General features: G+C 37.7%; 6 protein-coding genes across 10 annotated transcripts; 3 read left to right on the forward strand and 3 right to left on the reverse strand.

The window, feature by feature from the left end:
* Nucleotides 1-1,686: 1,686 nt before the first annotated feature.
* LOC141813675 (pectinesterase/pectinesterase inhibitor-like) lies at nt 1,687-3,491 on the reverse strand. Its single transcript, XM_074701647.1, has 2 exons — nt 2,477-3,491; nt 1,687-2,381 (listed from the first exon to the last, which is right to left on the reverse strand). Exons 1-2 carry the CDS (start codon nt 3,489-3,491, stop codon nt 1,687-1,689), a joined length of 1,710 nt encoding a protein of 569 aa, XP_074557748.1.
* Nucleotides 3,492-3,991: 500 nt separating this feature from the next.
* Nucleotides 3,992-5,845, reverse strand: LOC141824620 (aquaporin NIP2-1-like). The gene is made up of 6 exons (XM_074711942.1): nt 5,817-5,845; nt 5,319-5,481; nt 5,009-5,233; nt 4,537-4,731; nt 4,384-4,445; nt 3,992-4,283 (listed from the first exon to the last, which is right to left on the reverse strand). The coding sequence occupies exons 1-6, from the start codon at nt 5,843-5,845 to the stop codon at nt 4,010-4,012; spliced, it is 948 nt and encodes a 315-aa protein (XP_074568043.1). The 3' UTR covers nt 3,992-4,009.
* Nucleotides 5,846-6,930: 1,085 nt separating this feature from the next.
* LOC141847341 (binding partner of ACD11 1-like) lies at nt 6,931-12,172 on the reverse strand. 5 transcript variants are annotated; one of them, XM_074735396.1, is made up of 5 exons: nt 12,131-12,172; nt 9,995-10,114; nt 8,704-8,779; nt 8,054-8,167; nt 6,931-7,523 (listed from the first exon to the last, which is right to left on the reverse strand). In XM_074735396.1, exons 2-5 carry the CDS (start codon nt 10,108-10,110, stop codon nt 7,095-7,097), a joined length of 735 nt encoding a protein of 244 aa, XP_074591497.1. In that variant the 5' UTR covers nt 10,111-10,114; nt 12,131-12,172; the 3' UTR covers nt 6,931-7,094. The 5 variants fall into 5 exon arrangements, with proteins under 5 accessions (XP_074591497.1, XP_074591479.1, XP_074591472.1 ...); XM_074735378.1 differs by having other exon boundaries at nt 9,995-10,128; nt 12,003-12,142; XM_074735371.1 differs by having other exon boundaries at nt 12,003-12,137.
* Nucleotides 12,173-15,884: 3,712 nt separating this feature from the next.
* Nucleotides 15,885-16,254, forward strand: LOC141845729 (transcription factor ILI5-like). Its single transcript, XM_074733738.1, has 2 exons — nt 15,885-15,992; nt 16,099-16,254. The coding sequence occupies exons 1-2, from the start codon at nt 15,885-15,887 to the stop codon at nt 16,252-16,254; spliced, it is 264 nt and encodes an 87-aa protein (XP_074589839.1).
* Nucleotides 16,255-20,839: 4,585 nt separating this feature from the next.
* LOC141845566 (NAC domain-containing protein 100-like) lies at nt 20,840-22,024 on the forward strand. The gene is made up of 3 exons (XM_074733629.1): nt 20,840-21,057; nt 21,150-21,427; nt 21,524-22,024. The coding sequence occupies exons 1-3, from the start codon at nt 20,907-20,909 to the stop codon at nt 21,905-21,907; spliced, it is 813 nt and encodes a 270-aa protein (XP_074589730.1). The 5' UTR covers nt 20,840-20,906; the 3' UTR covers nt 21,908-22,024.
* Nucleotides 22,025-24,047: 2,023 nt separating this feature from the next.
* LOC141831130 (myb-related protein 1-like) lies at nt 24,048-25,513 on the forward strand. Its single transcript, XM_074718559.1, has 6 exons — nt 24,048-24,348; nt 24,426-24,502; nt 24,609-24,669; nt 24,746-24,794; nt 24,876-24,930; nt 24,997-25,513. Exons 1-6 carry the CDS (start codon nt 24,222-24,224, stop codon nt 25,378-25,380), a joined length of 753 nt encoding a protein of 250 aa, XP_074574660.1. The 5' UTR covers nt 24,048-24,221; the 3' UTR covers nt 25,381-25,513.
* The last annotated feature ends 20 nt before the right edge of the window (nt 25,514-25,533 follow it).

Consider the following 25,533-nt stretch of genomic DNA (forward strand, 5'->3'; position numbering starts at 1 on the left):
GCTGTCCGGGCGCGGGGAGGTGCTGTCCGGGCGCGGGGAGGCACCGGTCGGCGCGGGGAGGTGCTGGCGGGGCCTAGCCGGTGCTTGCATTGGTGTAGGATACATGATGTTAATTTAGTTTAGTGTGTTGTATAAATATTACATAATTTTTAAGATACATGATGTGAATTTAGTGTTGATTAATTTTTGAATATTATTTTTGCAGGTTTACACGTTTCGTGAATTCCAGCATACTCCTGCTTTGAGGGCACGCGGTCCTACGTATACTTCTGCTTTCACTTGTTGTAAGTATAATTTTGTTATTGTTAATTGATATATATACATGATTACTACATTTTCTATTTCACTTGTTGTAGTTAAACCCTTAAATTTGGTTAACTTTAAACCTGAAAACCTAAACCATAAACCTAAATCCTAAATCGTAATCTTAAACCCTAAATCCAAAAACTAAATTCCCACTAAACCCTAAATCTTAAACCCTATGAAACCGAAACCCTAACCCTAAACCCTAAACCCTAAACCCTAAACCATAAACCACTAAATCCTAAACCCTAAACCCTAAACTCTAAATTTGTAAATTTGATTGTGCAGGTCCTACTTAGAGGTGTCCATGATTACCACCTTTTCTATTTAAATATAGTGATCGGAAGTACAAGGCATTTTTTATTTTGGAATAAAAAATGCCATGTAGCTTCCGATCACTGTAGTTAAATAGATCAAGTAATGGCCTGCCAGATAAATCCTAAATTCTAAACTCTAAACTCTAAACCACTAAACTCTAAACACTAAACCCTAAACCCTAAACCCAAAAATCTTAAACCGTAAACCCTAAAACCCTAAACCCTTAAACCATAAACCCGTAAACTCCTAAAACCCTAAACCCTAAATCACTAAACCATTAACCTTAAACCCTAAACCCTAAACCCTAAACCCTAAAAAAAGACACTAGAATTTATATACAAATTCATTTTAAATTTATTCACAAATAAAAGGCACGTCTTCTTCTTTGTGTGATATATGATATAAGATATAAGAAGGGCACATTCATACCAATTTTATCTCTAAGGTAAATGTCCACTCATCGATATCCTAATACTAAAATTAATTATTTTTATGTTACTCGTTAAATCTACAACAGATTATTAAAATTTTAATAAATTTATCACAAGTGTCACCATGTTAATGTTAGATAATTAATTAACATGACTATGTTGTTATATTCAAATATTAGGAAAAGAAATCGTTCATTTTTTAACATTAAGAAGTTTTTTTAATAACTTTAAAAGAATATTTCATCATATTTTACCATTTAATTTTGGTCAAATTTATAATCTTTTAGTTATTTAAAAGCATTAGTGAATTTCATATATATATTTAGAATCAAAATTTAAATAGAAAAAATATACTGTAGTTTTAGAATGAGATTGTTTATTCCACAGGAAAAAAAATGAGATTGAAATTAGAATACAGTATGTCAAAGAAAAATGACTGTTAACATAATTAAAATTGTTCCGCCAGTTAATCACAGAAAAATGACTGTTAGCATAACATTCCAGAACTCTGCCTCTTTACCATTGTTCTAATCCTTCTCTTCCTCTTCTGATTAACAAAAAAGCGGCAACCGACCAATTGTTTCAAGCTTCAGTTGCTGTTCTCTGTCGTGGCTTCGAATCGGTGGAGTTGAGTTCAGTATTTGAGGCCCGGGAAGTAAGTAATGCCTGTGTACTTGATCCACTGGCTGCCTTGGATGAAGGGCTCGACGGTGAACTTCTGAGCAGTTTGCTTGTCAATGACATGGAATCCTTTCCAGTTGACGCGGCCGCTGGTGCCGGCGCCCGGGCCGCGGTTGCCGTACTCGGCGTAGTACAGGGTGTTAAGGTATAGATTCCCGTCCCATGGCATCCACCCTTCTGGGCGGATCAGATCGCCGATGGTGGACTCCATCACGACGGTGAGGGAGTAGGCCTTCCATGGGCGGCCGAGGTAGCTGGGGATCTTGAACCGGTCGGGGAAGAGCTTCTGGTCGGGGACGATGCGGCAGTTCTGGATGACGATGCCGGTGGCTTCCTTGGCTTGCGTGCGGCCGTGCGCCGTCACGGTGTTCTGCTGGTTGTCCAAGGGGCGGCGCACGACGATGAGGCAGTTCTGGAAGACGGCGGCGGAGTAGCCGAAGATGAAGTCGATGGTGCCGGAGATGATGCAGTTGCGGTAGAACTGGCGGTGGGCGTGCACGTAGAGCGTGTCCTGGTACCCGTCCATTCGGCAGTTGAAGAACGCCGCCATGTCGGACTGCACGCGGAGCGCCACCGCTTGGTGCTTTATGGCGCCGGCGGTGTTGCTGAATCCCATCGACTTGGCGATAAAGCCCTGTCCCACGACAGCTGCAGGATATATGCCAAAGGGGAAATTAATCACGACTTAATTAATCAGCATCAAATCGAGGAAGAAGATCGATCGAAGAGTAATTAATTTGTACCAAATGTGGCCGTGTTCATAGTGCCGACGCCGTCGACGAAGTTCTTGCTCCCTGTCACGATCGTATTTCTTGGCCCATCTCCGTACATGAAGACTTGGTTCATGTCCTTGGTCACCATGACGTACTCCTTGTAGACGCCGGCCTTCACGTAGATCACGTACCTCCCGGTGTTCTTCTTCGGCATGGCGTTGAGCGCAGAGTTAATGGTCTTGAAGTTGCCGCTCCCATCCTGCGCCACCACTGCATTGGGAGTCAATTGCCCCTTCGACTGAGCCGCCAACAACTTCCTGTCGTGGGCCGAGAACCATGAAGGGTACTTTTCGTCTTCTTCTAGAAGCCGTCGCCCTGAGGAGCTTGTCATGTTGATGTCCAAGTTGAAGGCCTTGAACAAGGAGCTGAGGGCGTCGACGAAGGCGATGGCGTTGCTGGTGACTTGCTGCGCCGTAGTCAAGCCCTTCCGCATCGAGTCCTGCAGATCCGGCTGGGTGATGCCGTCGATGCAGGTCTCCTGGTAGCTGATGACGGCGGAGAGCCAGGACTTGATGTCGTCGGTGCGCCGCGCTAAGCCATCGACGTCGTGCGACTCAGTCATGGCTGCCTGCAGCTCCTCGGTGGCGTACTCCAGCAGCGACTTGCAGTCGGCGAACGCGTTCTTGTTGAATTCGTCGGTGGCACCGGCGCTGACATTGTTGGTGAGATGGACGGCGCCGTTGACCTCGTCCACGGCGGCCTGGAAGGCAGCCTGGATGAACGCCTTGGGGTCGGAGGCAGAGGAGTTGACGGCGCCGACGGTGCGCATGCACACATCGCTGTAGTCGGTCTGGGCGCAGAGGGCTTTTATGGACATGGGCGCCATGGACGGCGAGGAATGCTCCTCCTCCTGCTGCGACGACGACGACGACGACGACGGCGACGGCGACTTGTGGTTGGTGTTCACGACCGTCGCGATCACGCCGATCACCGCGGCCACCAGTAGGATGGCGGTGAAAGCTCCTAACATCGCTTGATTTGCCATACCTCTTTAATTATTATTATTATTTTAATTTATAAAATTATAAATTTATTAAAGAGGATTGGTACCGATGGGAGCCGGAGCTCCTGGTTTTATTGGTGGCTTTTGTGGAGTAGAATGGAACGATCGACAGTCGTTCGTTTATATAGTAGCGATCAAATGGAAGAGATGGCTACAGACACAAGGCATTTCTCGTCCTCACGTGTCCTGATTGGAAGGCCGGAGAAAACGGTACAGATTCGGAATTATTTCCCCATTTTAACATTTTGATTATCTAAGTAATTTACAATTTACTAAATAGTTAAGGCCCAATTACGGGTGCATTTAGAGCCTCACAAGAGATATAATTAAGATCACCATATATATGACGATGAACTCAACTCTTAACTGCACATGCACTTGAAATATTACAGAGACATGCACGATTACGTTAAGTAACTAACGTAACTGGCAGATACTCAACTCATACATACGTACATACATACATATACATACATACATCATCAACTGCATGCTTTAATTCATACACCAACTGCATCGCCATCGTCGTTCACAGGGAGAGGGCTGTCCTGCCTCTGCATGCGGCGCGTCTTGATGGAAGGCGACTTCTGGCTGCCTTTCTGCGACGGCTCTGACAGGTTTGGGCCGCGCAGTCGTATGAAGTTGTAGGCCAGCGCGCCTGCGACGGTGCCGATTGGAGGGCCGATGAGGTACACCCACACGGAGCTATAAATGTCGCTTGCAAACGCAGGTCCCAGAGTCCTCGCAGGGTTCATAGATCCTCCGGATATGGGCCTGCATGCACAACAACTCAATCTCTCTTCTCAGTTCGCATGCAGTCTCATCCTCCTTAGACCTTAATTGATTCTATATCTTAATTAGTTAGGTTTTTTACCCTGCAAATATTGAGGTAATGCAGACTGCAGAACCTACTGCTAAGCCAGCCAACTCTCCTACCTGCGACAAGAATCACCAATCAATATTATACACTAGTAATTGGGATTCAGCTGCTAGTAATTAATTAAATTGTATTGGGGATTAAACTCACAGCTCTCGTGTCGGTCGCCACCGCAAGAGTGACGAACATCATGTTGAAGGTGACGACGATCTCGGCCACCAAGGCCTTTCCGGCGTTGCCGGACGGCGTCGTCGTCCCGAGATCGGTGATCGGGTGGAGCAGCTCACGCAGGATGAAAGAGGCGATCGTAGAGCCGGTTATTTGAGCTCCCCAGTAGAAAGGAACCTACACATCGATCGAACATATCTCAGAGAACAGTTGTATGATCCCCTTAATTATATAGCAATTGTTAAAGTAATTAAAGTTTCTTAATTACAACTTAATAAGTACTTGGTGCTAATTCATCTCAATCATTGCGTCAACCAACTCATTACAGAAGTGTACTTGCACCGTTCTATTATGATAGAAAGAGTTCATATACGTCGTTATATATCGAATTGAGCTGGAATTAATTTTAGATATTCCGATTTTGATATCTAGCTAGTTTTCTTAATGAACGGACCTGAATCCACGGGAAATGCCTGGCGACGGCGAAGGCCAAGGTGACGGCGGGGTTCATGTGCGCCCCTGAAATGTGGCCGACGGCGTAGATCATCACCGTGACGATCAGACCGCCGGCGACAGATGCCCCCAGCTGCGACACCTGAGACGGATTGTGCTTGCTGAGTGCACCGCTGCCGCAGGTCACGAACACCAGCAGAAACGTAGATATCACCTCCGAAACAACCTGTAATATATATAATCACACTTACGCATTATCAAACACTTTGAATTCATCGTTAAAATCAACAAACGAATGAGATGAGCAGAACCTTTTTGAGAAGAAATGGTGGGAAGATGTCCATGAAGGACCTGCGCCGGGGGGGCAACGGGAGGTAGAAGGTGTCTTGAGCAGTGTTCTGCGCTTTGGCGACGTCGATGTCATGGATTTCATTGAGAAGCCATGTCGATGGATCAACTCGGTTTCTGTGTGTTCTTGATCATCAAGATCGAAATATCTCAGGTATTTATAAGGGACAACGCAAGATGATGACGATCGAGGTGGTGCTGGGAAAAAGGTCAGAGGATTCGTCCATTTGCATGCCTGAACTCTTTGAACAAATTAAGCAGAAGGAAAATGAGTTAAAATATGCAAGCATGATATATATCCTCATCCAATTAATAATAAAACACAATTTAATGCACTATTATTTAATTTATTCACTAAAAAGAATTAATAATCAAATTAACAAAACATGCATGTTTCAATTTATAAGTAATTAAGGATGTCAGCTAACTTAATTAGTTGGCAATATAATGATCGAGCTTACCCACTTGTTGCAGATTCACACAGATTCATGTTGACAATGCTTCCCCGTCAACAACTGATTCCCCTTTCTTTGTTTTGGATCCATCTCCTTCTTCTGCAGGTCCCGAGCTCACACAGATTCCTGTTGACACTGTCAAGATTTTTAATTCAAAATAAAGATTTAAAAATTTTTATATGTGACATCCAAATAACTAGGGTATATATACTTTTGAGAGGGTTGCCGTTGTTATAAACAAGCATATCATTATGATGTATGTAATCCTACTACTTCCTTTTTAATATTTAGTCAACTCTTTATGCTTAATTTAATTTGATATCCTTAATCAAGTGCATCAGGCATTGAACCAGTCTCAAAAGCTACATTAGCTAATTAATTAATCTCGCATAATGATGCTGCTGCATAATTAATTATGGTATATTTGTCTCGTGCGAGTCATGTTGTAATTACATAATTTGCTGTTGTCGTGCTTGTTTTCTTATGGAATTAATATTAGTAGATTTTTTCGTTTTTCTATTCCAAAATTTCACTCTCAAAAGTCAACACATCTGTCAACCTTCGATAGAGTTCTTTTCCACCGGCATTTCATCACATGCACTATTCTATTTACTTAATTAACAATCAAAATTTCACCATTTGTATGAGGTGGCAATGTTTTTGAACAATTTTTTTATTCACATGATCTAATTAGATGTTAATTTTAGATTTAGATCTTGTCAAATTTGTTAGTTAAACTGATGTGAGTCCACTAGTTTAAACTACAAATCTATCAATTTATTCATAAATCATGCATTTATATAAGATGATAATAAATTGATAAATTTGAAGTGGACAACATCCAATGATATGAACAAAGAGGACAGATGCCCGGGGGCAATGGTGTGGTAGAACGTCGTCTTAGTTTATCAAGCATATAAGGAACTAATTATCTTAAGATTAATCGATGTCAATTGGATGCTTGATGCCAATTAAAAATAAAATAAAACATCTGAAACTATAAACATGCAACAAAACAACCATGAGAATAGAAATTTTCTTTGGACGACTTATCCATTGAAAATTTGCTTACGGAAGAAGGTTGTTGAAGCATCAAATTCACTAAACAAACACAAACATGTATGATGTAACATGACACAGCCATAACAATTGACAATACCAACTTATTTCACTTACAAACTCTACTGATCAAAGTGACTCGCCATGATACAAGATATACTTTGACCAGGTGCAACATTTATGAACTCATAGATCCATTTTCACACTTGCAAAACATGATGTTTTTCACTTTTGATTTCCATGTTTGGCTAAATCTGCTGCAGCCTTTGCAGCTCGGCTGAGAACATCTGAAACTAACAAAGCTCCTGCAGAGAAATAGCTGCTGCTCACGACAGTGTTTGTGACAGCAGCTGCCGTTCTGCCTGTTGCACTTACAACTGTCCTCGTTGCCTCGGATACGCGGTACCTTTCGTCAACAGATCGAACAGCATCCACACCAGCATAAATCGTGTCAGTTAGTCCAACTCTTTTGCTCAGATCAGCAACTTTCGCTGCTGCAGTGGCTGAAACCTGATGAGATTCATCGAAAGCTCTGGCCCTAGCTAAGGCATCTTTGCTTAGTTGGTAACCCGTTGACAGCATTCTTACAACAACGTCCTGAGCCATAGTCACAGCTTCCCTTGGAGTAGTCCTGAAGTGATCCCCACGAGCTGTCTGAAGATTAAATTTTTAGCATCAATAAAATAAAGCTACGGCCAAAAAGATTAAATTATATTATTATCAAGACATACTAAATAGCAAAATCTTGTTTATAATGTCAAACAACCACCCTTACATTTTCACTCTAAAGATTTCCTGGAAATTTATCTGTTGTTCCATCCAAATTTGATGTTCCATTAAACAAAATTGAAATTAACTGTTAATCCTAATCTAAAATTTCAAATCCTCATAATGATAAGGATCCTCCTTTTAAGTGTTAAACTTCCACAGCAACAGGTACTGAAAGGAAGAAGTCTACATATCAAGGGTGCATTTTAAACTATAGAATTGACATGCTGCATTCACCTAAAGTCAAATATTTCTTTCACATCAAGATCTCAAGTTTAATGGTAGCTGAATTTCTGTTTCTTGCAAAATGGTAGATGGAACTATTCTGTGACATTCCAAGTTCATACCTATGGGAACTAAAACTTTAAAAGGCACATACATAAAAACTTCACCAAAACCAGTTCTAAGATTCATACCGAGAACTCAGTATCATCTTCCACTTTCCAAGATGGCTGGTCCCAGAAACTACATGCTTCATCATAATGTCCCAGGCTTGTTATACATACAGGGTGATCAATGATTGTAGCGCCCTAAGAGAATACAAGTAGTTTTAGGCAAGTTATAATTAAACAAATCAGGCAGAAGGCAGCCGGAATGTATAATTTCATCTTTCAACGTTAGCAATAATTTTAGCAGTTAAGACAAACTTAATGACGAAATTTGAAGAAAAAATAAATAAATCAAAATCTATCAGTTAATCTAACAAAACAAAATATTGACAAGAATGAGAAGATTAATACCTATGATCTTAAGATACAGTCATAAGTTTACATGTATAAAATATAAATACACACTGAACGATAAAACAGAAAGATAAGAAATCATGAACAAATTATTGCATGACAAACACCAAAGCTAATTAAAAAAAAATGTAAGAGTGAGTTAAAAATACAAAAAAATTTGGCAGCAAAGTTTCGAAAGCCAAATGCACAAGCCAAAGAGGTCATGAAATCCATATGTAAAGAACATATAGAAATAAAGGAGAATCATTTATGCATAAGGAATTAATGTCAATAACAATTGTAATCATCTATATAAACTTTTCCATAAGGAAATTACAACTTACACTTAGAAGGACAGCAGTTTGCAAGGCGTGAATCTCCTTGAAAGTTACATGTGCAGTAGAAGGATGATCCTCACATCTGTCAACAGGTTTCCAAAGTTCAAAATCTACCACCATTAGTTCAATAAGTAGAAAAGTAGCAGAAAAAACACAAAACCATGGAATCAAACTCCATTAACACTGAACTCTTCAATGTGAAAAAGATATTTTAAGCAAATCAACAAAATTGCATCAGGAAGGAATTACTACAAACAATTTTGAGTTTAACATGCATAGTATTAGTGAACGGCCACCAAGGACTTATACTTTGTTTGGCATAGTGCATGTGAGAAAACAACTATGGACAGCTATAATATGTTGATAAAACTACAGCATAAGTATTCTTTTTAGAGATTGAAGAGAGGTTTGACATAGCTATGATAAAACCGCACTGCAAATAAAAACACTAAAGGTCATGACTTAAAATGTCGATTTACAAAACTATTTATTATATTATTTATTTTCATTATACTATTAGTTTCTTTAAACTAACTTATTTTAAATGTTAGAAACTGAATATTATCATAATTAAAAATATTTAAGCTTAGATAAATAAAATTTATCATACTATTAAAATGCCATAGGTACCATCGATGTAATTTCAACTCACACAAATGGTGAAATACATCAATGAACATAATGTAAATGTAAAATAATATACACATTAACTCAAGAAAAAATCTAATGCAAACACTTAGAAATTATTAGAAGCATTATTATGGTTGAAGAAATAAATAAAAAAGGAGTAATGTACAGAAATGAGATATGAAAATATCAAAATTGAAGGGCAAAAATGTCCTATGAATGATAAAAGATTTTACAATGAATTAATAGTTCGTTAATGGTTTAAACTTTTTGAAATTTTCATTATTGTTTAAGAAAACTGGTTTCTTAACGTCATTAAACAAAATTAACAAAATAAGCTTTTGCAGGAACAGTCATTGACTCAATATTGATGAAAAAGCATGTTTCCATCTCTCTATCAAACAAGACTTGTAAATCTCCAGCATGATTAAGATAGAGTATACAAAAATGAATTGTATTAGAAGATTCAAAAAAAATAAAATAAAATTCTTGTCTGAAGGATTTTTTTTTAAAAGAAGATTTTTTCTAAAAAGAAAACGAATATTGCAAAATAAGAACATACACTAACAGATTCATAAATAAATTATCAAAAAGTTCCAAGAAAGAATAGGGATGGATATTTTAAATAAGAAATATTAATCAACCCAAGATCACAACAATCTATTATAACCTTATGATCTCAATGTGTTCAACAGCACCCGAAAAAGAAAAGAAATCATATAAATCTCTTTCAGTTGCAGCAGGAGAGAGGTTTATGACTTGCACTGTATAACCGCCAACACTCATGATTCTGCAAATGACCAACTGTCACTCATATTAACTATTGCAACAAATTATTGTTAGCAGCAATTGAATTAAAAAATTATAATGAAAAATCTTAAGTTGAGCTTAAAAATGAACTCTTATCTCAGAAAAGAAATGAAACAAGTCATTGTCATTGTCCTCATCACTCATTCATCTTAGCATTTTCATCTCAATTACATAAATTTATTGTATAAACCAACATTCCAATGTATAAAATTTGATGGGTTATAACACCCCGCCATAGACTTGTAAAATTTTCCTTTAGTCAAAGGGAGGCATGACTATCACAGAAGATTCCACAATCTCCTCTTCGTTTTAACCATTCATTCTTTATCCTATGATTATATCTTCATCCCCTTCTTGTTGAATAATAGACTTGAGATGTAGAAAACTCTTTGATGGATTTTATATTCATCCATCTAAACTATTCCGTCAATGAATGACATTGCATCTATGAAGTTTTTCTTCTACTTATCTTAAACCCTTTAGTTTCTATAGTTTTCCTCAACAAATCATATTTGAACTTAATCTAATTATACTATCACCAATTAACACAATTTCATCTACAAATAGAATATACCAATGAGGTTTATCTTAAAATACACCAAGGAACCAAGGAGGTCATTTAATTATCATTGATTAGTTCATCTATTATTAATGTGCAAAGATAATGACTTAAATCTAGCACCTGGTGCAATCTGAGTTCTATGAAGGAAATTTTTTTTTGTACAATTTCAGTAGATCTTAAACTAGTAATAACACTATAATTCATATCTTTTATCACATCAATATAATTACTAGAAACAAATGGAAATAAATGATGAAATTGAAATGAAAGAATATTATCTTGCAATTGATGAATTCTAAAACCTCATCTATAAACCCTCAGAATATATATTAGTTAGCCTAAATATCAGTTTTATGTTCAATCAGCTATAGAAAGATGAATAAATCAATTTTGCTTGAATCCATAAATAAGATGCATACTAAGGTTTGTGGACCTGCACATCAACCATTTGAATCTGCAGGATCAAGTGGCTGCTAACTAAATCATTGATATAGTGGCAACTAAAGAGCAATGATCCCAACCAGATGTCTACTTAGTTACTAGCTTTGGCACAACATTTGAAGTTATGGAGCAGTCAACCATTCAAAGAATCATCTTGGTATCCTATGCTAGTAAAATTGAAATTTTGATGACGTGCTAATATCTACTCTTGGCTACCTCTGTCAGAAGATGCTGATAAAAAGGTAATAACTTATGACGTGCTAATATCTACTCTGGCTACCTCTGTCAGAAGATGCTGATAAAAAGGTAAGAACTTTCATAAGTACATCATAAACTCTTCCACTGTCTAGAATTATTTTGGACCCGAAATTTCTTAACCCATAGCCAAATGCTCTTTATTATCTGTTTAAAAAGCACTTGAAGAAAACGCATGCATGTCAGAAATATGGAATTAGTCCATAAAAATCAAGCATCAAAACTAAATAAAAAATTAAACACTACATCATGCGACATAAGAGTGAATACTACAGCTCAAATAATAAGCACAGGGCATAACCACAGTCCCGATAGCGGAGAATCAAACCTGATGCTAAATTGGTACAGTACAAATAAGAAAGCAACCCCATTTCTACGCCAGATAGAACTCCAAAACTATAAATAGCTCACAAGATCCCAATTTTTTTCAACTATTTATGAGGAATTCTCGCAGGAGCAAGAGAACAAGATAATTTTTAGAAACAAGTCCCCAAACGTTGATCTGTTCAAGGAACCCACGACTGAAGCTTTCTCCACCCAGAAATCGATGAATCGAAGCACGAACCCTAAACCCTACACGATAAAAGGATGGAGAACACGGATGGCATACCTCTGAACTTTAGCAAACGAGATACAAGATCGGAGATCTAGGATTTAGATTCAACCTTCCGTTTCCATAGAAAACAAGCATATGCCCTGAAATTACTCGACGAAATGTTTAGGAAAAAGGCTGATTACATCGAAGCAGACGCCACACCAAGCGTGTTAAGTAACCGTCAAGGCACTATCTGAATACAAACAAAAATGTTTTAGGCGCAAAAATAAAAAGGTAGATCATTTATCATCGAAAAAACGTCCTATTCACTTTATATTTATTTTTCAAAAAATAATTTATTGTTAACGTTGGTGTAGTAAACAATAACTACTACATAATTATAATAATTATAATAGATATTTCAATTTAGTGTATGACTATTCATCTCTAACAGGTTGATTAATATTATATTATAATTATATTTTAACTCTTATTAATACTCATAATATTGTACAACTATCACAATATAATACAACGAATATTGAAAACAATTTTTTACAATTTATTGAAGAATATCAAAAAATAAACAATCAAATTCATTATTTAAAAAAAATAACATGATCATAAATTCTTATCAATAAAAAATTATTTCAAAAATAATTAAATAAAAAATTTAATTATTAAAAATATTTTTAAAATTCTATCTAAATGAAATAGTAAAAATGATTAAAATTAGTTTTATTCTCATGACATTATTCTTTAAGATGGAGAAAATTTATTTTAGGATTGCTATCTTAAGATCTCTCTCTTCTTTTGGATAAAAGTTGCAGGAACAGCAGCAGCAGCAGTAGCAGCTATTGCTACCGATAAAACTGTCAGTAGCTTAGCGGTGGCAGACGGAGATTTTATCTCCTTAATCGACTTCACAATTGAAGCTAGCTACTGGCGCATCTTTTGGCAGAAGGGTTTCCACTATTTGAAGCACTTAATTTACTGATAAACTGGACAATTAAGGCTGTCCCTTTCAAACGGCCGGTGGGATGTTCGTCTGTTTGTCTTGAGAGTTACTTGTTGAACTTTCTTGCTTCGTAGGTTGCAGCTTAGGAGAAGCAACAGCTGGTTGTGTCTTCCTTCTGCGTCGATTGTGTCCTGCAAGTCGCCTTCTACAACTTCTTTTTCCCTCGTCAACTCTTCCGCCGACAGTGCCTTCACGGGGGAATTCTCAATGTTTCAAATGTGCATCAACAACTTCTTCTATTTCATCATCACCGTATATATTACATCACCGACTATTTCTATTTTATATTTTCCAATGTCTTTCTTATAAATAAAAACTCCTTCCTCAATTTGAAAGTCCATACCAACTTCATCCACCTCATCAAAAATTCAATAGTAGTACAACATACTAAAAAATTTGAGAAGTTCAATTGAAAATTCGATATCTATGTACAATTAATCTTGACTGTGATTCTTATGATTGTGATGAATTTTGTAAAAATAGAATCTAAATTAAGATAAGAGAATTTATGATCTTTAAAATTTTACATCGTTGGATGCTGAAATGATTTCGCGACATGTCTTTGTAAATATTAAATATCTCGTTTCGAGTGCTATGATCATACTATACTGTGATAGTGTGATGCTTCCTCGGCCAAAACATACCTGTCACATTTTCTAAAATGTTTATTAAAATATTCAAACTGAATTGTGAAAAGGCCCAATCTGATTCGGTCCACGACGTTTTCTGAGCATTAATTTCCTTCTGGTATCAGTAAACCACGTCAAGAGCAGAATACAATGCATATCCAACCGACAACAGTTGAGAGTCACGCATGCATGCATCAGCATGAGTCCATTATATTCCTAACAGATCTGTTTGCAGTTGATTCTGTCATACACATATATAAATTTTTATCACACATTGATTTCTAACGGCCTTGTAAGGTAGGTACGTAGTTGTAAGTATGAATCTATATATATCATTAACAAAAAATTATATATTTAAATGATTTCTTGCCTACCTGCTGCAGCATTAATTACCTTGTCTCTCTTATGAAAGCCAGTTGGTCTCATTTAGAAACCCAAAAAAAAAATTAAAGAAACAGAAATATATATGCACATAACTTATACTAAAGAGTGGCTGCATATGTATTATGATATCGGCTATACAGCTTGATGATGATTTTTAGTTGTATAATTTTTTTAGTGACGACCACAAGTAGGTACCACGTAACAGATGCCCTGAACTTTTGTCCATGATTTTGATTATAAAAGACTTTGAATTTTTCTAAATTTTGAACAGGCCGGAATGCCAATTCAGTAAACAAAACCTGCACGTAAATTAATTATAGATAGGAACATCTAGAAAAACTTATTTTGCTCATGTACAAGCATGATTCCCATATAATCTCATACATGATCGATGCGTGTTGAACTTCTACGCGCGAGGATGATAGTGACTTATATGAAATTAACCATGCATGCTAGCTAGCTAGATCATTTGAAATGCAACTCCTTTTGCGACCCATCGCATGAAAAGTTGTAAACTGACATATTCAATTCTGGTGTCCAATACGGGAATGTAATGAGCAGAGCAATAGCTTTAATTAATTTCTACAGATCTACTATATATCATTAATTTAATTGCCCCCATGTGTAATTCATTTCTGTGTTAATTCGTCAAATGTTCCATTCCATGCCCGCAAATCACGGCCAGGCTGCAAACAATTGGAGCCCATAATATAATTCCTGAACGCAACTCACCACAGGATTTTATACGGAAGCCCGCTAGCTAGCTAGCTAGCTAGATTTGACCAGAATGATCTAATCTAATCCCAAGTTGATCATAGCTAGAGTACGTAATCATTAGCTGCATAACCAAATCATGCAGATGGCTACAAAAAAGCATTCTCGATCCATAAGAAGAAGTTCTCTGAAAAAACTCTTCTTGATTTATTGTTTTTTTTAAACGTGTGAAGAATAGAATAATCCTTCCATAAAATTTGCATTTGCAGCCCCTACAAAACACGGCGCCGGTACCTAGGTAATTGGCAAAACATGTACAGTGAGTTAATTAATGCATGCACATGGATGTGATATGGTAGCTAGGATTGCACCCGGGCCATGTATGATTGTATATGTATATGGATAGAAGGCAGTAGTACTCGGTGTACGTCTCGCTTCATCACATGGCAGCTGCGAATTAATGTGATGGCCACTGCATGCCCATGTGAGCGCATACAGAGAATTTATATCGCATGAATTAACGGTATAGATATGTTAAGGTAAGCCAACTTGAAGACTTAATTATGAATATAATACTTGAGGGTTCGTGATTAATTAATTAACTACCGATCGAGCTGACAGTTTAGTTAATAGGCCCTCTTTAATTTGATTTGCATGGCTTGATATTATATATATAGGTGATCCATATTAATTAACTAGCTATCTAGTAGATATGCCTTAATTTCCAACCAAAATTAAAGCTTCATGGAGATATGGATTAACATAGATCTCTAGCTCAACGTGGTATTGTATTATGCCCTCGAACGCATATCACATGCTCGACTTCAGTAGCCAATGTCCCACCACACTCATCAAACGCATATCACATGATCGCTCTCACGCGATGGAATCCAAGTGCCGCAAACCAGAGTTTCCCTTCCATATGGTTCTCGATCTTCATAAAGTTAATTTAGGTGAATTAGAATTGCACGGAGTTACTAGCTAGCTAGCTAGCTAGCTATTAATTATTCATCGATCATTTGTCCTCTCATGTACTGTACATAACTTGTGATCTTTGGCCTCTCTAGCTACTTCTCGATCAGTTTAAGCGTAGGCCTGCCCATCCCCTTCATGATCTCCTATAAATTAAGCTTTCGCCAGACTCAATCTTCTCCTCAGTCTTGACACTTAGTTCACCACTTTGGTCGCCATTTGCTGTTGTCAAAGGCCAAGATGTCCAGCAGAAGATCCAGGATCTCAGAGGAGGAGATCAACGAGATCGTCTCCAAGCTCCAGATTCTTCTTCCTGACACCCATCGTCATCGTCAAGGCTCGAGCATAGTAAGTATATATATATATATATATGAACTAATGAATAATCAACGTAACTGTAAAAGAGAAGAGTGCCATAAGGCTTAATTACTTGCATCGTTGCTGCCTGCTGTAGGCTTCAGCAGCAAGCCTGCTGAAGGAGACATGCAACTACATCAGGAGCCTCCACCAGGAAGTAGATGACCTCAGCGGTCGGCTGTCTGAACTGATGGCGGCGACAGATTTCAATGGCGCCCAGGCCAAGCTTCTGCAGAGCCTCTTCCGCTCCTGATGAACCGTAGTTTATTGTTACTCAAACCAGCAAAAGATCTGAATACATTAATTCATTATGTACCATGCAGATTGATGATCATATACAAGGGCTCTCTGTAGTTAATTAATTCGTAAAGCTAGCTATTTAATGTAGGAGCTCATGCAGTAATTTGCTGCTGTTTAAATTTCGTGTACAATTTCTCGAGGTCTGATCTGGCTCGAGTTGCTTGAGTATAGGCAACCGACCGGCCACAGCTTAATTAGAATTAAAGCAATTCTTCGTTTTGTCATGTTTAATGCTTTAATTGTGATCGTACGTATATGTTATTGAACATCTTAGGGAGAATCATTAATAAAGTACTGAAGCCATTTTTCAATAATATATATAACCTGTTCCTTCTGAACTTACACCCAATCTATGATCAATCTATGAATCAAACAAAGAAGAGGCTTCAACAACCACCCATATCTGGTGTAACTAGCTAGCCACGCAATGCAATAAAGTAGTGTTAAGTGGCAATTCCATTCAACAGTACTATTTCCAAGTCGACCATATAAATGGAAACAAATGGCAAGCTGATGAACTGCTAGCTGGGTATTTGCTACAGGAAGGGATCATAAATTCGAACACCATCAAATTATTAACACCAAAAAAGACACAAGTGACATGAAAGAACACCAAATTATATTCAGACTCATGATAAATGGAAACAATGAAGACGATAATATATAAAAGAGAAAAGCAAATTAAAGTCCACGCGCGGCTAGCTCATGATAAATTCTTCTGTGATCTGAAGGGAAAAGCTGGTTTGGATCTCCAAGAAACTGAAGTATAATTACATTCAGACTTGTACGTACGTAGTACTGGTAGTCCAATAAAATAAAATAAGCAGAGAAAATCCTTAAGTGGGAAGAAAAGGAAGAATAGAAAAATACATGAGCTAAAGTAATTGTGCAAGAGATTTGTACGTTCCACGTAAAGCAATAAATGCTAGTAACTAAGCAAGAAATTTACACATCCCACATAAATTCTACCACAGCTTAAAAAAAAAAAGGTTTTTTAATCATTTACCACAGCAGCTAAATTAAATGCTATGAACAAGACTTGTAGAAGGTTGTATCACAGTGAGATGGATGCCATGCATCACAGTTGCATTGTGACACAGGTGATATCAGACAAAACGATATCTGACTAATAAGCATTCAAAGCATACAGGCTACTCTGAGATCTACTATTCATTGCATGGAATCTTGAGAAAAAACAAAAAGTTAGTGACGTGACATGAAGTGATGGAATGCCATGATTGAAGAAAACTCAAAGATGAACACGCTAGAAGGCCTGAAAATTAACTGTCGAAGTCTTACAAGGAAAAAGATATACACGTACCCACATACTCAGTGTATGTGGTACAGGCCCAGTAGTATGAGGAGAAACGGATTTTATACGTGACCACAAAACATATTGAACTACTCGATGTCTGCTAAATATACCATGTGCCCGCATGAATACTCATCCAAGCCCAAGTATTGTATTTAATTATTTACGTACATATTTTATTTTAGAATACACAGTTTATTATTAACTTACCTAATAATTAATAATTTATTTGTATACTTATTAGTTTCTAATCCATCCAACGTAAATTAAAAGGATTGGTCGTCTGTCGGCCGACGACTTCACTGACCCGCCCACCTTCTTCCCGCCTCTCACTTCCTTCGCTTTTAAAATACACAGAAGAACCAGGAGCAGAGTTTGCTCCTCCATGGTAGATACAGATTTGTTCTTCGATCTCAATTATCTCGTTTGCAAAGAGCTTCTCTGGTAAATTTCTCACCGTTTCTTTCTATGTTCTGTTTCTTTATTTTCTGCATACAATTAATCTAATTGTTTCAATTTTGCCTCCTTTTTTTCTTCCTCTATCTCTCTTTCTCTTTAGTTCTTGCTTTTTTAGGTCAGCGGATCTAGTTGTTGCTTAATTTTATAAAATTGTGCATCTACTTTCCAAATCTCCCGGCCAAACAGAAAGATCTCTCCGGGTAGATTAGAATTTAGTACTCTGCGATTGTCTACCCCGTAGTTCTATGTTTCTTAATTACGCGTGCTCTTTCTCGAGCAGATTTCGTACTCTGTTCCTGTAGAATTAAATAAGGTTTATTTGCAGAATTCGACTGGATACCTGTCGTTTATGTATCTGTTGCATTTCAATAGTGATTAATCTAACTTTTCTCAATTGTCTTTTTTTAGGAGGGAGGGATTATTCCCAGCAACTGTTCTATAATTAATGGCCTTCGCCGTTTTGTGATTTGTGATTTGGGACAAGTTCATGGGGACGTACATGCCTTATCAGTCCCTTATCAGAGAACTCTAACACTGACTTCAATTTCTGTAGAAAACTAACGATCTGGATGAATGATGATTAATAGTTAAAAATATTTATTTGTAATTAGGATCATAAGTGAATCAAACGTTTGTGAACAAATTTGATATTCGACTTAATAAAAAATTTTAATTTATATTCATTCAATATACACTATATCAATTAAATAAATAAGTTTGAATAATTTATTAAACTAAATAAATAAACTTAAACACATATGTGTCTAACTTGTTAATATTTATAAACAATATTCATAAATAATATTTGTGAACAGTATTCATGAATAATATTTATAAACCATGTTAATCAATAAAATACTACTTATCAATTTGTTAAATAAAAAAATAATAAATTTATATTATCAAACTTAATAACCAATCAAACACATTTAAAATGTAAAAAGTTTTAAACAATAAAATAGTTTGAATTAAGAATTTGATAACTTCTAAATAAATTAAGCTTGAACAAAACTCATGTTCATAAAAAGGAAATCAATCAAATTAAACAATCATTTTAAAATTTTGATTCATTTTAAATTCGACTTAACTTCAGTTATCTTATCAAAGAAATAAATGTAAATATCATAAAATTTAATTCAGCTTAACTTATTTACCATCCTATTTGTAATTAAGTTTGCTGATAAATTTTATTTTTAAATTGAAGTAAAAATAAATAAAACTTTTTAAAACATAAAAAAATCAGAGAAATATTTTAAAAACTTAAAACAATTTTAAAGCAATGTATGGCTCTTAAGCATACCATATCAACAGGCGAATACAAGAAATTAAAAAGGGCGAGCGGGAGAAAGAGGCAATATAATTTGTCTGCTCCAATTGCTGAGTTTTTCAATTCTCGGACAAAAGCCCCCGTATAGCCATAGGATTCCACTAACTTAATCTCCATCTCCTGGATGGATACTGCAGCTACTAGCAAAGGACCTTAATTTCTTTGTTTGTTCAATTCGTTCTTGTGATACTTCCAGCAGGAGTACTGTAGGAGAACAGTAGCAACATCGTTAATTGGGCGTGGTGGTAAATGGAACAGTAATAGAGCTGAGATCACCATGAAACAGTCGATAGGACGTATATGATCTTGTAAAGAGATTACATAAACCCATGCATTGGAAGTACGACCCAATAAAATAAAACTGCTAACTCGATATATCGATATCGATCCATGGATATGGATGATCACGATCGAAACAGGAAGCAGAAGCAAATCGATTCTTGCTGAGTAAGTTGGAGGTCTGTGCCGTCCTGAGCTGACATGCCCCGATGGGAATGTTTCTGACGCCCTGTCGGTTGACAGGTGTGTATGTGGATGAGTTTTAAAGATTTGTCCCACAGCGTCAATCATGAGAATATCATATATGCACGTAAACCACTTAGTAATTAATATTAATCTCCAGACCAAGCATTAATTAAGCACATATATATAAATTGCCGGAGCACGGACAATTCTGGAATTCAGATCATGGTGTGAGATCGATCGATGAGTTTAATTTAGAGGCCAGTACTTACATAAATAAAGTTTATATATCATTATCATATTTTTTTTATTATATAGACTACTGCAGAGCTATTACAATGATTGCTAAATTTGCTGAGAGTTGCTACAATAACAGATATTAACATAAGAAGCAAAGAGTGCAATTCAAAACAAAAGCAAGACTATTCTCCTTGTCAAACATATTCATTCTCAATGAGCAATGCCAACCTTATCACAGTCAGTAAGATCAGCACTGTGATACGCTTTGGAAGAATACTGAATATAATCACACCTAACTCGAAAAGATGGATGATCATCTCAACTTTCAGCCGCAAAATTCTCATTCCAAAATTAAAAACTCTGATTGAAGATGGTGAATTCTAACAATACAATTAAAAAAGATAGATATGAGCAGTACTAGTTGATCTTCAATCGTAGCTGACTTATGGCATGCATGTCCATATGGATTTTGCAAGCAGCTAGCCTGCGAACGTTTCTATAATATATATAATGATTACATGTTACCACGTAATTAATTAACTTAATTGTTACTGCTCGCTCATATTTATAAATATTGAAATATTGATATTGCAGGCGTCCACACGTCAACACACAAGTTGTTAGTGGGTCCAAATCCATCGCTGGCTGCTTTGCTGCAGATCGTACCAAACTACACGTCTTTATAATCGACGCCATCGTCTTTCGTGCTCCATCGATCCATATCATATCATGATCGTGTATCATTAGTTCAGAGATCCAACACAGCACGCCAATTAAGAGCTAGCTAGCTAGCGATCGAGCTAGCATGGATCACCTCCCGCCTGGCTTCCGCTTCCAACCCACCGACGAAGAGCTCATCACCCATTACCTCGACCACAAAGTCGCCGACGCCGCCTTCCACTCCCTCGTCATCGGCGAAGTCGACCTCAACAAGTGCGAGCCATGGGATTTGCCGCGTACGCCCTCGTCTCGTCCTGAATCCTCCGTTTTTGTATCTATTTCTCTGCTGTGCTCATGCAGTTCGACGATTTGCTTGTGCAACATGCAGTGAGAACCAAGATGGGGGAGAGGGAGTGGTACTTTTTCTGCGTCAGGGATAGGAAGTACCCCACCGGTCTGAGGACCAACAGGGCCACCCGAGCCGGCTACTGGAAGGCCACTGGAAAAGACAACGCCATCTACCGTGGTCGAAGCCTCGTCGGCATGAAGAAGACTCTGGTTTTCTACCGTGGCAGAGCTCCAAAGGGCGAGAAGAGCAACTGGGTCATGCACGAGTACAGGTTGGAAGGCAAGTTCTCCCTCCACCGCCATCATCATCTCGACAAAGTAATTCTATCGTTAATCTTTCTCCATCGATCATTCGCTCAAGTTAATGATTACAAAATCACTTTCGGCGCATTAATTTTGCTGCAAATATTGTAGAACGAGTGGGTGGTGTGCAGGGTGTTCCACAAGATTCCGACGAGCATCAAGAAGCCACCGGTCACGATCAAAGCGGCCGACGTGTCGTCTCCTCCGTCTCCTCCGTCTCCAGTACCAGTGATCCACGCTAACACCAGCAACAACGCATTCGACGCGATCGACGTGACCTGCTTCTCCACCGCCCCGGCGGGGACTTTCGACGATCACTTGGACGACGACGACTACTTCGCTGCATGTCCGGCGCCTCTGTTCCTCTCCACCACAGCTGCGGCGTCGGGGTTAAACGGAGGAGGCGATCAGCAGCTGGCCGCCGCTTCTGCCTCGGCTGCCGGAGGCGGCGGTCACATTCTGGCGCTTCTCGATCACACCGTTTGGAATTGTTAATAAAGCTTGTTTTAGTTAATTAACTACTGTCTTGTAGTAATTAAGCGGCCTGCATGCAATTGCTTCATTTAATCGGACGCTGTTGGATTGGTGAAGAATGTTATCAGTGGATTAATTAGCTCGTAATTTGCCTTTGGATCATCTGATTAAAATTAAACTTGGATTTTTAGGGCGCATGATTCATCAACTTGTCGGGTCACGAGAGTTTCATATAGATTTTGTCGTTAATTTGGAGTGGCAGGGATTAAGGGGCCCTCAGAATTGCATCATATATGCATGATTTGATGCAATTATTTTAGTTGGTGTTTTGCAGAGGCAGATGCAGAGGCAGAGGCAGAGGCAGAGCTCAATAATTTAAGTCTTTGATGATTACATTTGTAGATCTCTATAAGCTTCTCCATTAATCAATCACAAGTTGGCACCTGTTTAATTAATTCTTCAGAGTCGTAGCCTCACAAGTCTTTGGTGGTTTAGTGACTTAAACCCAAATTTGTTTGAATTATTAATTGGCCATGGAGTGTCTTTTTCTTGGCTTTTCAGTAAATAATTGCCTTTTGGCCATGCAATTAATGTTTTTTGTTGTATGCAAATTAATTATGTAATGCGTAGTTGCTTGCTACAAGGCACAGAGTACTTTTGGGTGTGATCGAATTGTTAACTAACTAAGTCATGAATTAAAAGAATCATAGTTAGTCATTTATACACTATTGGATTGTATATATATACATGTAAGAATTCAATGAATTATTAATTTATCTATATTTTAATGGAATAAATTTGACATATGAGAACAAAACAAGTGGCATATGCCCACATCAATATGAGACTATAGATTTGATAAATTATTGAAAACATGTTTCATGATCAAAGACAATTTTCACAGTAACATAAGGACTAGCCTTCCTTGGTGGACCTTCATGCCTATAAAGTTCTAATTAAAAAAAAAAAAAAATCTACGATGGTTTTCAGGTTGGTGATGAGTTGATAAGATCTCTCATCCTAATTGAGATTTTAAAATATAAAGAATCAAACCTAAGTCATGCAAGGTAGATTTAATCCTAATCATTTAATTTATTCTCAAATGATTGAGAGTTAGTGAGCATAATAAATGGTTTACTTAATTAGATACACGTGATCTAATTAATTACTTGCTAATATGTGGAATTGCAAATTCAATTAACAGTAATAGTTGGCTTGTATCTAATTAATAATGTCTTATCTAATAATTAATGCCTTGCCTCTCTTGTTTTCTTCGAAAATTTTAGGATCCACTTTGTTCATCGACACTCACATCTATCCAAAACTCCAAGTCCAAGTGAAAACAAATCATCCAACTCAACCGGTTAAAGAAAAACAAGAAAAGAAAAGAAAAGAAAAGAGAAAAGAAAAGTGACTTCTGTCAAACTGATCAACTTTGGTGAAATCCCTGAGACTTTATGCTGGAGAATCTACTTTGCTTCTGGTCCAATATTTTCAAGCCACAGAGAATTAAGCTACTGCAAGAAGTACAATAACTAGCTAGCTATAGGAAAAAAGTACTACTACATTTTGGTTCCATTATAAAGGGAATATTCAATGATAGGGTACTCTTTAACTCCATGCATGTTTTTTTTTCTAGAGAGAAATGATTTCAATTTAAAGTGAATTCAAGAAAGTTATCTTCTTCTAGCATTCACAACTCTCTAACACATCCAGTAGCAGATTGTTGTCAACTCTGAAACGTACCTTGATTCCTCCATCAGCAGATGAGTCCAAGCACAAATTTCCACATCTAACGAGAGATTTGGTTTCCCTTCATTCCAAAACCAGTTGGCCTAATTCCTTCTACTTCGGCTCAATTGCACCACCTGTAATACAATTAATGTGGCACAATAAAGTTGAGTGTATTACTTTCCTCCTTGATAAAAGTAGCTCATCGATTAGTCTCCGAGGTGGGGCTCTCTTCAATGGAGAGAATCCAGCAAAGTGGAAATAGATGTGGAATAACATCAACACAGAAAAAAAAACACATCCTTTTTCTTTTCTTTGTTTTTTCTATTCTTTTGAGACTCTAATTTGAACTGTTTTTGTTTTTTGTTTTTTAAATTTCCCCGTGCTTATTGCATTTGGATTCCCTGTCTTTATAGTCAAAGAGGTTTTTAGAAAGATGATGAGCCACAGCTCATCATCCTCCTCGAGCATATATTCCTCCATCCACCAGCCAGAAATGTGTGTGTTGAGTAGGCCAGTACTACTTGTACCATAATTAGATGCTCCTCGATCGAATGCAGTTTATTCCTGTTCAAACAAGCAGCATCTTGTCCTGCTGTTCCCGATGGATTCAGAGGAAGTTCCTGAACGAGCAAGTAGCGAAGGAATTGTTGCGAAACATAGACTGAAGTGGACTCGACAGCTTCATGAAATGTTTGTCGTGGCGGTCTCTCAGCTTGGAGGAGCTGACAGTAAGCTAATCGATTCAACTCTCCTTTTGTAGTAGAAATTTCCTCGGATTCTAGTGTTTGATTCTTGGAGCACACAGAAGCAACGCCGAAATCTGTGATGCGCAAAATGGAAGTTCCTGGGCTCACACTGCACCACCTGAAGAGCCATCTGCAGGTGATTTAATTTGTAGCCCAATTCATCTTTTTCTTTCTTTTTTTACTTTCTCAGCAGCTGAATTTAAGCGTCATCACTACCTGATGGAAAGAATCTCTTAATTCAGAAGTATAGGTTAGCAAAAGATCTAGATTCAAAGATGCTACATCAAAACAGGCGACAACTAGGTTAGTAATATCTTGTTGCAGAATGTCCCTTTGGTCAGTTAAGCATCTGCATGCATTTAAATGATCGATTTAACAGATGAGTTAAGAAGCCATGATCAGGAGAATGGAGCTCAACCGGAGTGCGAGTAGGAAAACCTTGTGATGCTCATTTATGCTCGCCCCCCCTTTTTTTTTCTTTAACAAGAATAGCGTTGTTTGTGTTGCAGAACTATGCTAAGAATGCAGATGGAGATGCGGAACAAGCTCCAACAACAGATCGAGGTGAGCTTGAATCCTATTAAAGTAGTAGAAATTGAGTAGTTGATGGAGATGTTCTGTTTCCATCAGGTGCAGAAGCACTTGCAGCTCCGAATCGAAGCTCAGGGAAAGTACTTGCAATCAGTACTGAAGAAGGCACAGGAAACGCTTGCAGGATACAGTGCCAACAACACCACTGCACTCGAAGCTGCGAAAACAGAGCTCGCGGAGCTGGTCTCAGCTGTGGAAACAGGGAACCTGCGGTACCTTCACGGCGAGAGCTCCAACGAGAGTTGCCTGACTAGTGTGTCGAATTTGAGTGGGGAATCTGATGAACTCAATTCCAAGAGCATGAAAAGAATGCGGAGGGAGTGGAGCAATGAGCTCTTTGCAGTGAAAAGAAGCTGTAGAAATGCTGATGGTGAAGAAGAAGCCGAGCAGCATAGCATGCAGGAGCTGGACCTCAATCTATAGCGAGCTCATGAGTTTCAAGCAAGGCAAATGAAGCAATTCTCTTGATTGAGAGCTCATGTGGAATAACTACTATGCATTCTGCTAGTTATTGCATCTATGCAGTTTTATGAAATTTACAAGAACTTTGGGTGGATATATGCCACACAAATTAAC

Source organism: Curcuma longa, chromosome 1 (genome assembly GCF_044706935.1).
Source record: "Curcuma longa cultivar G26 ecotype Majalengka, Jawa Barat chromosome 1, ITB_CL_G26_1.1, whole genome shotgun sequence".
Lineage (NCBI taxonomy): Eukaryota > Viridiplantae > Streptophyta > Magnoliopsida > Zingiberales > Zingiberaceae > Curcuma > Curcuma longa.